Source organism: Borostomias antarcticus (assembly GCF_949987555.1).
Source record: "Borostomias antarcticus genome assembly, chromosome: 32".
NCBI lineage: Eukaryota > Metazoa > Chordata > Actinopteri > Stomiiformes > Stomiidae > Borostomias > Borostomias antarcticus.
The window spans coordinates 1498639-1513619 of record NC_140265.1 but is presented as its reverse complement, the minus strand read 5'-3'; the positions used below and the strand labels follow the sequence as shown (position 1 = coordinate 1513619).

Genomic DNA, 14981 nt, shown 5'->3' with positions numbered 1-14981 from the left:
ATTCTGGTGGCTTCGCATTCTCCTTGCTGAACGTTACTTCCGGTTCCCGCCTACATTAAGCCCCTCCCCTTATATCACCTGACTGCCTGACTGAATATAACATATAACATGAATGAGAACATTACAACATTCCTCCCCCTATAGTCGACAAAAATCCTTCTTTTAAGTGCTGAACAAATGAACTTCAACCTACTCTTTTAGAGGTCGACTACCCCTCCTCGAGGCACACAAGGGGATTATTCTGCCCCTGCTACCACATAGTCCTTGAAATACGAAATAGCTTCCTCACTTGCTCCAGCACGCATGCGCACAGCGTGCTGGAGCAACAATTGCGCGCTGTGCGCATTAGTGCTGGAGCAAGTGAGGAAGCTATTTAGTTTCGAAAGACGTTTCGAAAGATCATGGCATGTGAAAACCACAACAGGCCTACGCTCTATGTAAGCACAACTAGCGATTCATCAAGACAGATTGATGAAAACAACCGTTTCGCGGCAGAAAATAGATTTTTAGAAACTGCATTCTAAGTGCCCCGACCACCGCCATTACATGGATATACTGGCTCGCGCTGGATTTTAAATTTCTTCTACAGGCCTCCGAACTACACCAAAGTGATCTCGGTGAGTCAAACGTCTTATAATATGTCGTAAATAAGGTCCAGGTTGTCAAAAACGAGCATTGTCCTTTAAATCTAGATGTCTTCTTTGCAAGCTAGATTCCCTCTGTCATCCGCTTGCTAAAGGCTACAAAAACGTCGTAGTATAACTTAGACCAGTGGTTCTCAAACTTTTTCTGCCCAAGGCACACCAAAGGGCAAGCCAAAATCTCAAGGCACACCCATGTTCATATCCATGCAAAATAGCCCCTACAACGCGTGCTATTACTCTTATGACTCACTGTTCATTTTTATTTAAAATGTATCTCCTAGGGATTTTCACCAATCTACATGAAACTGGCAGTGCACATTCTCTAGACCAATGTCCACAAAAGGCTTACAGGGATTTTCGATTGTCAAAGGCGTTCGCTCGCTACAGCCAATCGAATTTGGCGTCCAAGCCGCCAAACAGGAAGTGTGGTCATATCTCGGTAACGTTTTGATGCATCATAACCACATTAGGCACACTCATCAGGGACAGTCCCGTGACCCCTGTCACCAAGTCCATGTCGACACCTCAAACTCTCTAGCGCCACCAACCTGTCAAAGCTGGAAATGCGTTTATTCTGAACCATATGTCCGATTTTCAAAACCGCAGTAGGGATTTGAACGTGGCTATGGCGTGTTTCACTTGTTGTCTTTGATGCGCTGGTCGTACGTCCTGCTTGGCCCCCACATTGCTGCTTGCCCTCAATAATTGACAGGGAAATGATTATTATCAATCAATCAATTATATTATTGATAAGAAAATGACGGAATACGGAACAATCATAGGCTAATATGGCATACATTTTCATTGAATTACATTAGACCTCTGGAATTTTCCACAGGCTCGTTGACCACGTACTAGTAAGTCCTCATCCTCAAAACAAATCAAAATGGCTGCCACTGGCGTCAGTCCATCCATGTGAAACAATCTTGAAAAGGTTCTGCATCGTGTCGCCAGCAGCCTCCTCCGAGTCCTTCTGAGAACCAGCGCACGTTCAGAACACACACACGGTCTAGAACACGGTCTAGAACACGGTCTAGAACACGGTCTAGAACACGGTCTAGAACACGGTCTAGAACACGGTCTAGAACACTACTTGTCTTTATCGGCAGACCTCATCCGAGAGATCTCCCACGTAGAGTTGGTCCCTCTGTCCTAAAACCAGAAAAACACAACAAGAACCATGTTACGATCGGAGAATATCAGTCAGGCAAAGGTGACGCCAAAGCACACGAGAAAACGCACGTCAATCCTTTAGAAAACCCGTCATCAGTTACTATGTGACCTGCTGACGATGAGAGGGAGATCTTTAGAGCAGGCAGTGGCGCTCTAACGGGGGGAAAGTTAGAATGATTCAAGGGGCCTCGCACTGGCAGGGGCCCCAAAAAATAATTTAACATTAGGTAGAAATTCTCAAAATTATTAACATCATAAATTGATATAATCTTTAGTATAATAACAAATCAATAATACTAAGAGTTCCTTTTATTTTCTTGTTTTTGGCAAAAAGTAAACATCCAAACCCCCCCCCCTACATGAAATGGTTTGGTCCGGACTCCAGCTGTGAAGGAAGGAGCAGAAACGTAAACATGATCTCCAAAAACAGGGTCAACAGTATTTGACAACGTTTTTTAACCAAAGAAGGTGGGTATAGTCTGTAAGTGGTGGTCTAGAAATGAAGCTGCTAGGCTACTCCGAGCTAGCACGGCTAATAGAGGTGTCTCTTATATTTGCACAGTAGGCTATTATTTCTTTCACTTTATTCTTTGCATCATTCTTTGAGGACCAATGTTTGAATACATTGGTCCTCTCACGCTCTCTCTCCCTCTCTCTCTCTCCCTCTATCTCTCTCTCTCCCTCTCTCTCTCTCTCTCTCTCTCTCTGTCTCTCTCTCTCTCTCCCTCTCTGTCTCTCTCTCTCTCTCCCTCTCTGTCTCTCTCTCTCTCTCTTTCCCTCTGTCTCTCTCTCTCTCTCTGTCTCTCTCTCCCTCTGTCTCTCTCTCCGTTTCTCTCTCCCTCTCTCTCTCTCTCTCCCTCTCTTTCTCTCCCTCTCTCTCTCCCTCTATCTCTCTCTCTCCCTCTCTCTCTCTGTCTCTCCCTCTCTCTCTCTGTCTCTCTCTCTGTCTCTCTCTCTCTCTTTCCCTCTCTCTCTCTCTCTGTCTCTCTCTCTCTCTCCCTCTCTGTCTCTCTCTCTCTCTCTGTCTCTCTCTCCCTCTGTCTCTCTCTCCGTTTCTCTCTCCCTCTGTCTCTCTCTCTCCCTCTCTTTCTCTCCCTCTCTCTCTTTCTCTCCCTCTGTCTCCCTCTCTCTCTTTCTCTCCCTCTCTCTCTCTCTCTCTCTCCTGTGCCTAATCGAGAATTCTTGTCGCCTTCGAAATGATTGCCCTCTCTGACATCCGCGGACTGTATGTGAAATCTAGTTTTAGCCTACTGAAACATTACAGGATAGCCTACTCTTCTAAAATGAAACAAAAGAAATCCTATATTTGCTGAACTACTGTTTTGCACTGGCAAACAAAGGTTGTGTGTGTGACAGCCCTGCGAAACGCACGCAAATTGGTTGGGAAACATCAAGAATAGTTTGAGAAACATCCTCAATTGTTCTAATTAGCACTTGTTGTAGAAACGTGGGAATCCTGTTTTTAGACTAGTCGTGTAACCGGTTACAAAACCACCGTGTAGTCGTCAGTGACACGGACACAGAGGACATCACGCAAACTGAATGGAGATCTTATAAATCAGTTTGTTAACAGGCTGATGGAGACATGTGGACACATACTGCCATCTAGCGTCATCAAATGGGTACTGCACTCAGGGGCGAATTCTGGGCCCCATGAAAAGATGTCACTGTTGGAGCTTTGGAATTTCTATATTTATCCAGAGGGAAAACCTGCTTTATGATCAAAATGGAGATCATATTAAATATTAATTTTAAATAAATAAATGCATATATTTATATTTTAATCCCTCTCTTCTCTCCAAAAACTGAGGAGGGCTGTCCTCCCCTACCTCAATGGACGAGCCTCCTCTGACACACACACACACACACACACCTTTATGTGCACCCCCAGGGGCGCAAGGTCTTTGCGCAGTGTGTCACAGGCTTTCAGGAGAGGCTGCCTGTCCGGGCGTGGCCTTGGTCTGTCGGGGGCGCGTTCTCCAGGGGGCGTGTCCGCTGGGGACAGAGCGAAGGCCCGCACCTCGCCGCGGAAACGAGCCAGCTGCTCCACCACGTTCTCCAGTACCCCGGCGGAGTCCGGCGTCTGGCTGTCCTGAGGAGGAGGTGGACATGAGATTTATTTGAAAGATATTTTTTAGGGCTTTTCCGCTTTAATGTTATAGGACAGTGTAGAGAGACTGGAAACGTGGGAGAGAGAGAGAGGGGAGGACATGCGGCACAGGACCCGAGCCGGGAATCGAACCCGGGTCCGCCGCGCGAAAGACTAGCCTTCATATGGTGCGCGCCTTACCCGGTGAGCTACCGGGGCGCCCTGGACATGAGATATTGATCAGAGAGCTGAGAGATGCTCTGAATATCTGAGCCAGTGAGTTTCCTCCCCGCCTGACGTTCGTTCAGAGCGTGGTGACCTTGGCCATCCAGCGCTGGGGTGGAGGTCTGACCATCCAGAACAGAAAGATGCTGGACAAGGTTACTAAGACGGGGAGGAAAATCACTGGCTCAGATACTCAGAGTATCTCTCAGCTCTCTGACCAGTACACCATCAACCTTGCCAGACCAATACTGGACGATCCTTCCCATCCACTCTTCTCAGAGTTCCCCCTCCTCCCCTCTGGACGCAGGTTGAGAACGCCCAAAACAAGGACTAAACCAGCCTGCACTTCTTTTGTGCCGAGAAACATTAAATTGTTGAACAGCTGTTGATGCCTGTTGCAGTGATGATGATGTTGATGCGATGATGTTGGTGAGGATGGTGATGACGATGATGGTGGTTGGTGACATTGTGGTGTTGGTGATTGGGCGTACATTTGAATGTTTTCTGTATGCTTGACGTGTGCTAAACAAATTCCCCTCTGGGGCAATAAAGGTTTCGTTTCGATTCGATTCGATTCAATTCAATTCAATTCAATTCAATTCAATTCAATTCAATTCAATTCAATTCAATTCAATTCAATGATCAGGTGCGGCCACTCGGTAGTAGTCCCCCAAGAATCGTCCGTCTGGATGGGGCTGCTGTCATATGACCCCTAATAGGGATCATCTTCTTTAACCCCCTGACCTTTCTGTCCAGCAGGTCGACCCCTAGGACGTCCAAGACCTCCCTGATGTAGGAGAGCATCGCCCCGAACACAGCTGGACTCCTCCCTGAACCGTCAGGCTGGGCAGAAAAAGAGAAAACAACGTCATATCGACTGTGTGTGTGTGAGTGTGTGTGTGTGAGTGAGAGAGAGAGAGTGAGAGAGAGAGAGAGTGCGAGTCAGTGAGTGAGTGAGTGAGTGAGTGACAGAGAGAGAGAGAGAGAGAGAGAGTGCGAGTCAGTGAGTGAGTGAGTGAGTGACAGAGAGAGAGAGACAGAGAGAGAGAGAGAGAGACAGAGAGAGAGAGAGAGAGTGCGAGTCAGTGAGTGAGTGAGTGAGTGACACAGAGAGAGAGAGAGAGAGAGAGAGAGGGAGAGAGAGAGAGAGAGAGAGAGAGAGAGAGAGAGTGTACCATAAATAACTTCACACCGACACAAACAAAACTTTTTGTAAAAGTCCAGGGCAATTTGGCTTATGATGCGTAAACCCTTACAGCCCTCGCGGTCCAAACCCCGTTCCGCCACTACCGTTCCAACTTGTTCCAAATGATTACGTTCGACTAACGTTCGGTAGAAGGTTACCTTGGCGATGGGCTGTAAGTAGCGATGTCCGTGGTATATGAGGTTCATGACGGCGCCGACCGCTCTCGGCGTATCAAAGTCATCCGCTAACGCCCTGCCCACGCTTGCTTTGGTTTCCACCAACCTTTGCCAAACGCACACACAGGGAATTCAAATGGTTAAAATCGTTTTAAGGTAAAAAAGGATACGGTCGTCAAAATGTTATTTAACCTGATGTGACATTTTTTATTTAAAAAAACAAAAAGGAGGTAAAAAAAAGCAGCAAAAGAAAAAAAAGTGACCCACACTAGCCTGCGAATCCATCATAAATAAAATCTAAAATAAGTATAGTCGCACTTCTCCAACAGCTCCCCCTCTGGTACTGCCTGGCACTGCAGCTGCCCCCTCATATAGGCCTGGGCATCGTGGGTAAAAGTGGCGATGGTGGCCAGGGAACTCCTGGCCTCGGTCATGCTGGCGTCGCTGTAGTCGACGGCTGCCGAGGTGGAGAACACAGAGCTTATGGTGCGTTCGTTGATAACTGGGAGGTGGCAAATTGCGACTTGCTACTAGGAATTATTAAATAAAACGCCGCATGAACTCGCACTTCCTCGTCGCAAATTCGGATATGTTTCTCAGCCCCCAGTTGCTCGAATGCTCTATATATAACTAGGTAACTGTGATATAATGGTATATAGATATAACTAGGTAACTGTGATATAATGGTATATAGATATAACTAGGTAACTGTGATATAATGGTATATAGATATAACTAGGTCACTGTGATATAATGGTATATAGATATAACTAGGTAACTGTGATATAATGGTATATAGATATAACTAGGTAACTGTGATATAATGGTATATAGATATAACTAGGTAACTGTGATATAATGGTATATAGATATAACTAGGTAACTGTGATATAATGGTATATAGATATAACTAGGTAACTGTGATATAATGGTATATAGCTATAACTAGGTAACTGTGATATAATGGTATATAGATATAACTAGGTAACTGTGATATAATGGTATATAGATATAACTAGGTAACTGTGATATAATGGTATATAGATATAACTAGGTAACTGTGATATAATGGTATATAGATATAACTAGGTCACTGTGATATAATGGTATATAGATATAACTAGGTAACTGTGATATAATGGTATATAGATATAACTAGGTAACTGTGATATAATGGTATATAGATATAACTAGGTAACTGTGATATAATGGTATATAGATATAACTAGGTAACTGTGATATAATGGTATATAGATATAACTAGGTAACTGTGATATAATGGTATATAGATATAACTAGGTAACTGTGATATAATGGTATATAGATATAACTAGGTAACTGTGATATAATGGTATATAGATATAACTAGATAACTGTGATATAATGGTATATAGATATAACTAGGTAACTGTGATATAATGGTATATAGATATAACTAGGTAACTGTGATATAATGGTATATAGATATAACTAGGTAACTGTGATATAATGGTATATAGATATAACTAGGTAACTGTGATATAATGGTATATAGATATAACTAGGTAACTGTGATATAATGGTATATAGATATAACTAGGTAACTGTGATATAATGGTATATAGATATAACTAGGTAACTGTTATATAATGGTATATAGCTCGAATGCACACAGGTCGGAGGTAGGTATTTTGCCACTTGCGACTTGCCACCTCCGACCACAAACGAACGCACCATTAGCCACACCGCTGGCCGGAGGAGCAGCCCAGCGGCAGGTGGCCATGGAAACCGGTCTCACACACACCTGATCTGTACTTGGTCAACAGGCAGAACATCCGGAACTCGTTGGCGGAGTAGGAAAGCAGGAAATCCTACAAGATCAAAGAAAGACAAAACAAAAGAACGAAGGGTTCAAAAATGGACATCCGTAAGTAGAGATGGACACGAGCGGTGGCTTCAATAACCATCAACAACAAATATCTTTGTCACACAGTGAGAGGCGGAACATCGCATAGTGTAGGCGGCGAAACACGCACAAATAAAAACACACACACACACACACACACACGCGAAATAGCTGGAGCATCCACCAATGAAACTTCTGACCATTCCACACTAATGTCAAACAAAGCAGATAGTAGATACAGTGTGAATCAACACTGTACCTTAATAGTGACGTAGTTCTTTAGGGACTTGGACATTTTCTCTGTACTCCCTTTCAAATGTAGATGTCCTGAGGACGTATCAAAATGCAAATCAAACCACGACGCGTGTACCCTTTCACCAAACAAAGGGATTTCATGAAGGTGTATTCACATCCCGTGGGACTGGGTGGGGGGGTCTACCTGAATGCAGAAAGTAGTTCCCCCACTGCTCACACCGGTGGTAAGCCTCGCACTGGGCTATCTCGTTCTCGTGGTGAGGGAACGCGAGGTCGATGCCCCCGGAGTGGATATCCAGCCGACTCCCAAACACGGAGCTGAAAATGCATCCAAACACGTCGGCCGTTCAATTAGCACTGCGCTAACGCTACGCAGTCTATACGAGGCACAATGAACTCACAAACCCAGGGCCACATGCACCCAGCGCTAAGACCTGGCAACGGTGGAGCACTCGATATGCCAGCCGGGGCGGCCCCGGCCCCAGGGACACTCCCAGGACGGCTCCTGCGGCTTGGAGGACTTCCACAGGGCGAAGTCACGGGAATCCCGTTTCTCTGTTCCTCCTGGGCGGGGAAAAGCCAAAGACCGTCCCAATTAAAAAGTGTAAAAAGGTAGATAGATAGACATACATTTCATCAATAATTGCCCAGTGTGTGGACAAGTAGCACATCATAGTCTCCTCAGTAGAGTAGGTAAGTAAGTAAAGTTTATTTATAAACCACTTTTCTCAGACACAGTCACAAAGTGCTTCACAGGGGCGGCTGTAGCTCAGTTGGTAGAGCGGGTCGTTCAGTGATCGAAGGGTCAGCGGTTCGAATCCCAGCTCCGACTGTCCACATGTCGAAGTGTCCTTGAGCGAGACACCTAACCCCAAATTGCTCCCAATGAGCAGGTTAGCACCTTGCATGGCAGCTACCGCCATTGGTGTGTGAATGTGTGTGTGAATGGGTGAATGAGAGGCCATTGTAAAGCGCTTTGAGTGCCGCTAAGGTGGAAAAGCGCTATATAAGTGCAGTCCGTTTACCATTCACGGAGATGAGAAAAACATGGGTACAGAAGAAGCAGGGTGTAGCACATGAGGTGAGAGTTATTGTGTAGCAGAAATGCACACCTGTAACCAACACTTACCAGGCTCTGTGACAGCGTCTCCAGAAGCCATTAGTTTGCCATAGCGCCCCCCGATGGACCGGATGTCAAAATAGACATCTCCTTCAGAGAGAGGATGAAATATGGTTGGTATTTGCAAACCATATAGTTTTACATTCAGCGTTTCAAAAAACGGTTTATCACATGCATCGTTGTGGGCATGAGACAGTTACATCTATAAACTGGGCTGCTTGTCAATACTACATACACACACACACACACACACACACACACACACACATACCCTGTTTCGTGGCATAGGCATGTCCATTTCTGATGATGCCCTCAATGTAAGCGACAATCTGGGGTACATTTTCAGTCACCCTCAGGTACACTGCAGGAGGAATCACCTTGAAAACAAAAAGTACGTAAGCTATGTATATTTCCCCCAATCAGAGATTGGTACACTAATATAGTAAGGTTATCTGGCCGAGTAGGAACACAGATGGGGCTAACTTTCCATACTCACACACCTTCAGGGCTAGCATATCACTCTTAAAGTCCTCCTCGTACATTCTGGCTAGGACTATTGGAGATATGTTTTCCTGTAATAACAATTCACATCTCAATAAACCAGCAATACTATCAAACAAGTAAATTGTTTCATTTTTTTTATAATAGTCACCAACAACACAACTAGACGACATTGTCGTTTGATGACGACGTGCCTCCAAACTCCTCTTAATGATTTTATCGTCGATGTCGGTGATGACCATGGCGTGGATAACTGTGATCCCAAAGACCCTGCTTAGAATCCTCTGCAATATGTCAAATCGGACATAGGAGCTGTGACAGGGAGGGGAAGAGAAGTCAAAACAGCACATGAGTACGGTGGCCCACGCGGGCAAATCACAACGGCAAATCGGGAAGTTTAACGAAAGGAAACATGAGAAGAAGCCGCGCGTTACCATGCGTGGCCCAGGTGAGCGTGATCATAGACTGTGGGTCCACAGCTGTACCTGAAGAAACACCGACACCAAATGCAGCTTTATCCAAACAATAGCTTTCATGAATGTCGCCATTTAGTTTTTATTGGGTTAGGGATAGGGTTAGGGATAGGGATAGGGTTAGGGATAGGGTTAGGGTTAGGGTTAGGGATAGGGTTAGGGATAGGGTTAGGGTTAGGGATAGGGATAGGGTTAGGGATAGGGTTAGGGATAGGGTTAGGGATAGGGTTAGGGATAGGGTTAGGGTTAGGGTTAGGGATAGGGTTAGAGGGTTAAGGGTTAGGGTTAGGGTTAGGGGTTAGGGTTAGGGATAGGGATAGGGTAAGGGATAGGGATAGGGTTAGGGATAGGGATAGGGTTAGGGATAGGGTTAGGGATAGGGATAGGGTAAGGGATAGGGATAGGGTTAGGGTTAGGGATAGGGATAGGGTAAGGGATAGGGATAGGGTTAGGGTTAGGGATAGGGTTAGGGATAGGGATAGGGATAGGGATAGGGTTAGGGTTAGGGTTAGGGATAGGGTTAGGGATAGGGTTAGGGTTAGGGATAGGGTTAGGGTTAGGGATAGGGTTAGGGTTAGGGTTAGGGTTAGGGATAGGGTTAGGGATAGGGTTAGGGATAGGGTTAGGGTTAGGGATAGGGATAGGGTTAGGGATAGGGTTAGGGATAGGGTTAGGGATAGGGATAGGGATAGGGTTAGGGATAGGGTTAGGGTTAGGGTTAGGGATAGGGTTAGGGTTAGGGATAGGGTTAGGGATAGGGATAGGGATAGGGTTAGGGTTAGGGTTAGGGATAGGGTTAGGGTTAGGGTTAGGGTTAGGGTTAGGGTTAGGGTTAGGGATAGGGTTAGGGTTAGTGTTAGGGATAGGGTTAGAGGGTTAGGGATAGGGTTAGGGATAGGGTTAGGGATAGGGATAGGGATAGGGTTAGGGATAGGGTTAGGGTTAGGGTAAGGGTTAGGGTTAGGGTTAGGGTTAGGGATAGGGATAGGGTTAGGGTTAGGGTTAGGGTTAGGGATAGGGTTAGGGTTAGGGTTAGTGTTAGGGATAGGGTTAGAGGGTTAGGGATAGGGTTAGGGATAGGGTTAGGGTTAGGGATAGGGTTAGGGTTGTCCAATGAAAACTCGCGGGGGCGTGGTTATGTCAGAAGTTGGTTGGGAGAAGAAAAGGACGCAGTCTCCATACCAAGTGGCCAGTCCCTCCTGCGCCAGAATGAGCGGCTCTTTCCGCCTGGTCAGGCTGTTGTAGGCGGTCAGACCCGTGTCGTGTCCAGACGGTTTGGTCCACGTCCTCCCTGGTTTGGTCCACGTCCTCCCTGCTCCCGAACAGGTCTCGTTAGATCTGGAGAGCAGTGTGCCGACGGACAGCCGGGTAGCACCCCACCCGCCTTTTATTCTCAAATCAAATGGTCTTATTCTTCTTGCGGGCCACATGTTCCCAGCTAGGAGCAGTGGAGTTAGGGTTAGGGTTAGGGTTAAAGGTTATTCCAGCATGCTCAATGTGTGCATTTTCTTCCCGTGGGTTCCAGATCCTCCACGCATGCGCACATCATGGGGACACTCGTTTTGTAACACTGGGTAGCCCGGATTCCCTTTGAGACTGTTCCATTGGTGCGTCGCAAACCCTTGCGACTGAGTACGCACGTTTTGTAAACATAGGTTGGGTGGGTCCAGATGGGTTTCCTACTTGCTTGTCTTGGTGCAATACAACTCTGTAATTGGTGTCTGTTAAACTCAGACTATACTTGTCATGTCTATAGATTTTTCTCAATAAAACAAAATACATTTTTCTAATAAAAAGGTATAGCCTTTTAATTACAAGTGCTGATAAATGACATTTGAACAACCAGTGCTTCTGTACATGACTTCAGATGTGTAATATATACATATTTGAGAGACAGACACAAATGGATGCACGCACACAGGCGTGCTGGAACAGAGGGTGCATGACGTGACATGACTGGAAAAGGTTTGTATCTGTAATTTATGATTCAGTGGTTGGATCAGATGAACTGCATCACTTCTGGTCAAATTCCTTCAAAAAAATCCTACTTCACAGTGCAGTAGAGAAGCTTAAACATGACATATGAGGATGACTAGAGGCCAAAAAGAAAAGTGTACATTGCCTATATCATTTTTGACACTGGAAAAAAAAAAAAAAACTATGGTGTAGGGACATTTTTGTTTTGCTACTTTTAAAAATGCAAAGCTTTCAATTTCTCCAAAACTTCATTCACTTGCATGAATTCAAACATTCAAAACCTCCCCATTGTTGAGCCAGCTGCAAAGCTTTCACATGTTCTCCATTTAAACACGTCAAAACTAACCAGAGGTGCTACCGGATCCCACAAAACCCAGCTAAAATAGCCCTATAGTAGGTAACATTATTTCAAGTCTATTTGAAAAAGTTAATTATTGAGCTTATCTACTAAACTATTTAGTATTTGGTTGGTGGGAGGGGGGGGCAGGTAAAAAATAATATGAGGGGTGTTTTTTTTTTTTTTTTTTAATCTGGCAAGACCTCCCTCCTGGTAGAGAAACCCATTAAAGTGCTTGCAAATTGTGTACTGGAGTAGACAAGAGATAGTAAAAGAGACGTCGACAATCACTCAGCTAACCTAGAGGCTGGTCACACACAGGTCACACAGCTAACGTCACACACAGGTCACACAGCAGTCCGTGTTCTTTGGACAGAGGTCGTGGTCGGTGTTGCGGAGCGCGGAGGTCAGCTGTCCCTCCAGCTCTGCTCCACCACGGCCGAGACCCGCTTCTCGTACTCCCGCTTGTTCTCCTGGTACAGCTGCGCCGCCTGGCTGTTGGCCGGACTGTTGGGGTTCGGCTCGTCCAGAAGAGACTGCAGAGACGGACGCCAGAACGACAGCGGGTAGATTTCAAATGGAGGGGTCGGTATGTATGTGGGGTGGATTTCCCTTGTGCCATTTTCAACTCCACATCCGATACCTGTGCCCTATATGCATAGATGCTCTACTATTATTGTTCATGATGCCCTTTGGCAGAATATTTGGAAACTATACCTGGATAGAGGTGAGAATTGATGATACATCATAAGTCGGACTCCAGCGGTTTTGAAGAATATCTAAGCAAATGCTGCCGTCCGCATACACTGCAAGAGATCATAATGTGATAAGAAGGGGCTTTAAACACAAAACTAAAATCGCAGAACCATTAAGATAATATTAAGAGGGGGTAATGATGGAACAGCATGCGTACCATTGGGATGGAACATCTTTGAGACAAATCGGACCGTGGGAGGTTTGTTTGGGTACTCTTCAGTAAACTCGACTGTCAGTTTGAAAGTGCCTGTGAGTGACAAATTATAAAAAGGTCAGAAAAATCTGTAACAGCGTATGCCTTAACTCTATTCAAACTCCTAGTGTGTGTGTACCATATACATGGCCAATAAAACAGATCTTCAATCTTGAATGTGTAGTGGTACAAGCAGCTGGCACTCACCATCTTCAAATGGTGTTCCTTCAGGACTAGAAAAAAAAAGTTGATTGCGTCAAAAGACAAGTATTGACGTTTGTATGGTTTTAATGCTACAAAGATGGTGTTAATCAAACGGGGGGGGGGGAGACATGCAGACAAAAATAAGATAGAACGTCAATTTAAAAGCCAGTGGAAATCTGGTACCTACTTGAGCTTCAAGGAATTCAAGAAATCAAGGAATTCAAGAAATCGAGGAATTCAAAGAAATCACAAAATCCTTTCCATGATTCAAAAGCCTGGCGTAAAAACCACGTTTCATCTACTGTACAAAGGCAAGTTAGTGAGTATTTGCTCACCCAAATATGACTGCATTCCAGACCATGATGTTGTTCTCCGAGGGGGCCCCGCTCACGCCGGCTGGGGGGTCCTCCTGCAGTCTATAATTAATAATAATAATAATAATAATATATAATAATAATATATATATATAATATATTATATATAATAATATAGAATAATAATAATTGGACAACAGTGAGACATGAAATCCACTGGCCTCATAAAGTAACTTTATTTCCACAGTGCATGCGGCCCCTGACATATCCGCAACATAATTACCTTTTGAAATCCCTCATGAGCCGCCTTCTCGCCGGGGTGGACATCACCGCGGATTCAACGTGTTACTGTTGCACTATAAACGCATCCACATCAAGTTTAATAATATTTTGATATCTACAACTACAGCCCTTTCTTCCTGAGAGCAAAATTATTCTACTCGCTATGTCTGACCTAACTAGAAACCAGGGTTATACCATATCCTCAAAATAGGGAGGTTCATTGATGTATCGTGTAGACTGTCGTTAAAAAAGATTATTCTTATTTTTTTGTCTCGGTCAAATCCCAACTACAGAGTGGTATATCGGAAGCCTGCGAAGTACGCTTCGCACAATGAATTTGTGTAATATTACGTTTCCAAATACGATTTAGTGTAACCCCCCTGTTTATGTGTAAAATGGAACTGCCGGTGTTGTAGGCGGGGCTTTGGTAACGTGAGGGGAGGAGCTGAATAGCTGCGCAGGTGACGCACGAGTGAAAGGACACGTGAGGGGGGGTGGGGGGGGGGGGGGTATACAAATATTTCATATATTTCAATATTTCAATATCACATGGACGCTTTGTACATATAGCACAGGTAATAGACAAAGACAGATACACAATATTTCTAATAGGGTTGTAGTTTGTAGGAAAAAAAGTGGTCTTTTTTTTCAAGCATTACTTGTTTTGTATGCCTACGTTTATTTGGAAAACTATTGACAGTCTTCTATGCACAATGAATTGAGACATTCATGACATGTCTGTTGAGGTTTAAACACAATTTATTGTGATGTGAAAATAAAGAAAACAGAATGTCAAAGGGATTGTTACACATCGGTTTACAGAACATCCTCATAACTAATTCTGGTTTACAGTTGCCAGCCAATTCATCTCTTCTGCTCAGAGGGAGGAAAAACAAGGTGAAAAAAAGAAGGAGGTATAAAAGAAAATATTCTCTGAATAAACAGTGCCACACAATGATAACCCTCAGGTTTAGTATTGGCACATATCTAACTACATTCCATTCATCGTTTCGTCCCTTTCATTCAAACCAAAATCTGGCATCAACATGTTTCTAATAATCAGCACCTTATGGGGGGGGAAATGCATTGAATGCAATATCATCACACAAACTAATATTAGCTTAGGCTCCTACAATCACATCTCTTGCGTTACAAATACCAACACTGAAAAATAAGGGTTTCATTGTCAAA

The 14981-nt window shown here is 44.6% G+C and overlaps 2 protein-coding genes across 2 annotated transcripts; both read right to left on the bottom strand.

Moving 5' to 3' along the window:
* Positions 1-407: 407 nt before the first annotated feature.
* On the bottom strand, positions 408-11246 carry cars2 (cysteinyl-tRNA synthetase 2, mitochondrial). Its single transcript, XM_084460441.1, has 15 exons — positions 10910-11246; positions 9689-9739; positions 9449-9566; positions 9254-9325; positions 9025-9130; positions 8763-8843; positions 8068-8197; positions 7818-7951; positions 7638-7705; positions 7277-7343; positions 5812-5950; positions 5476-5599; positions 4876-4974; positions 3691-3909; positions 408-1796 (listed from the first exon to the last, which is right to left on the bottom strand). Exons 1-15 carry the CDS (start codon positions 11155-11157, stop codon positions 1734-1736), a joined length of 1719 nt encoding a protein of 572 aa, XP_084316567.1. The 5' UTR covers positions 11158-11246; the 3' UTR covers positions 408-1733.
* Positions 11247-11585: 339 nt separating this feature from the next.
* On the bottom strand, positions 11586-13925 carry LOC311327465 (ubiquitin-conjugating enzyme E2 A-like). Its single transcript, XM_084460512.1, has 6 exons — positions 13792-13925; positions 13530-13610; positions 13198-13223; positions 12955-13044; positions 12759-12847; positions 11586-12577 (listed from the first exon to the last, which is right to left on the bottom strand). The coding sequence occupies exons 1-6, from the start codon at positions 13833-13835 to the stop codon at positions 12449-12451; spliced, it is 459 nt and encodes a 152-aa protein (XP_084316638.1). The 5' UTR covers positions 13836-13925; the 3' UTR covers positions 11586-12448.
* Positions 13926-14981: the final 1056 nt, after the last annotated feature.

What these genes read in the sequence shown, in the direction of transcription:
- cars2 (XM_084460441.1), bottom strand. Translation starts at nt 11,157, where the DNA reads ATGTGGCCCGCAAGAAGAATAAGACCATTTGATTTGAGAATAAAAGGC. An exon ending in TCATTAAGAGGAGTTTGGAG is followed by an intron (nt 9,326 to 9,448) that starts GCACGTCGTCAT and finishes TTGTTATTACAG; the next exon opens with GAAAACATATCTCCAATAGT. An exon ending in GTTGACCAAGTACAGATCAG is followed by an intron (nt 5,951 to 7,276) that starts GTGTGTGTGAGA and finishes CCACCTCGGCAG; the next exon opens with CCGTCGACTACAGCGACGCC.
- LOC311327465 (XM_084460512.1), bottom strand. Translation starts at nt 13,835, where the DNA reads ATGTCCACCCCGGCGAGAAGGCGGCTCATGAGGGATTTCAAAAG. An exon ending in AAAGATGTTCCATCCCAATG is followed by an intron (nt 12,848 to 12,954) that starts GTACGCATGCTG and finishes GATCTCTTGCAG; the next exon opens with TGTATGCGGACGGCAGCATT. An exon ending in CAATTCTCACCTCTATCCAG is followed by an intron (nt 12,578 to 12,758) that starts GTATAGTTTCCA and finishes CCGTCTCTGCAG; the next exon opens with TCTCTTCTGGACGAGCCGAA.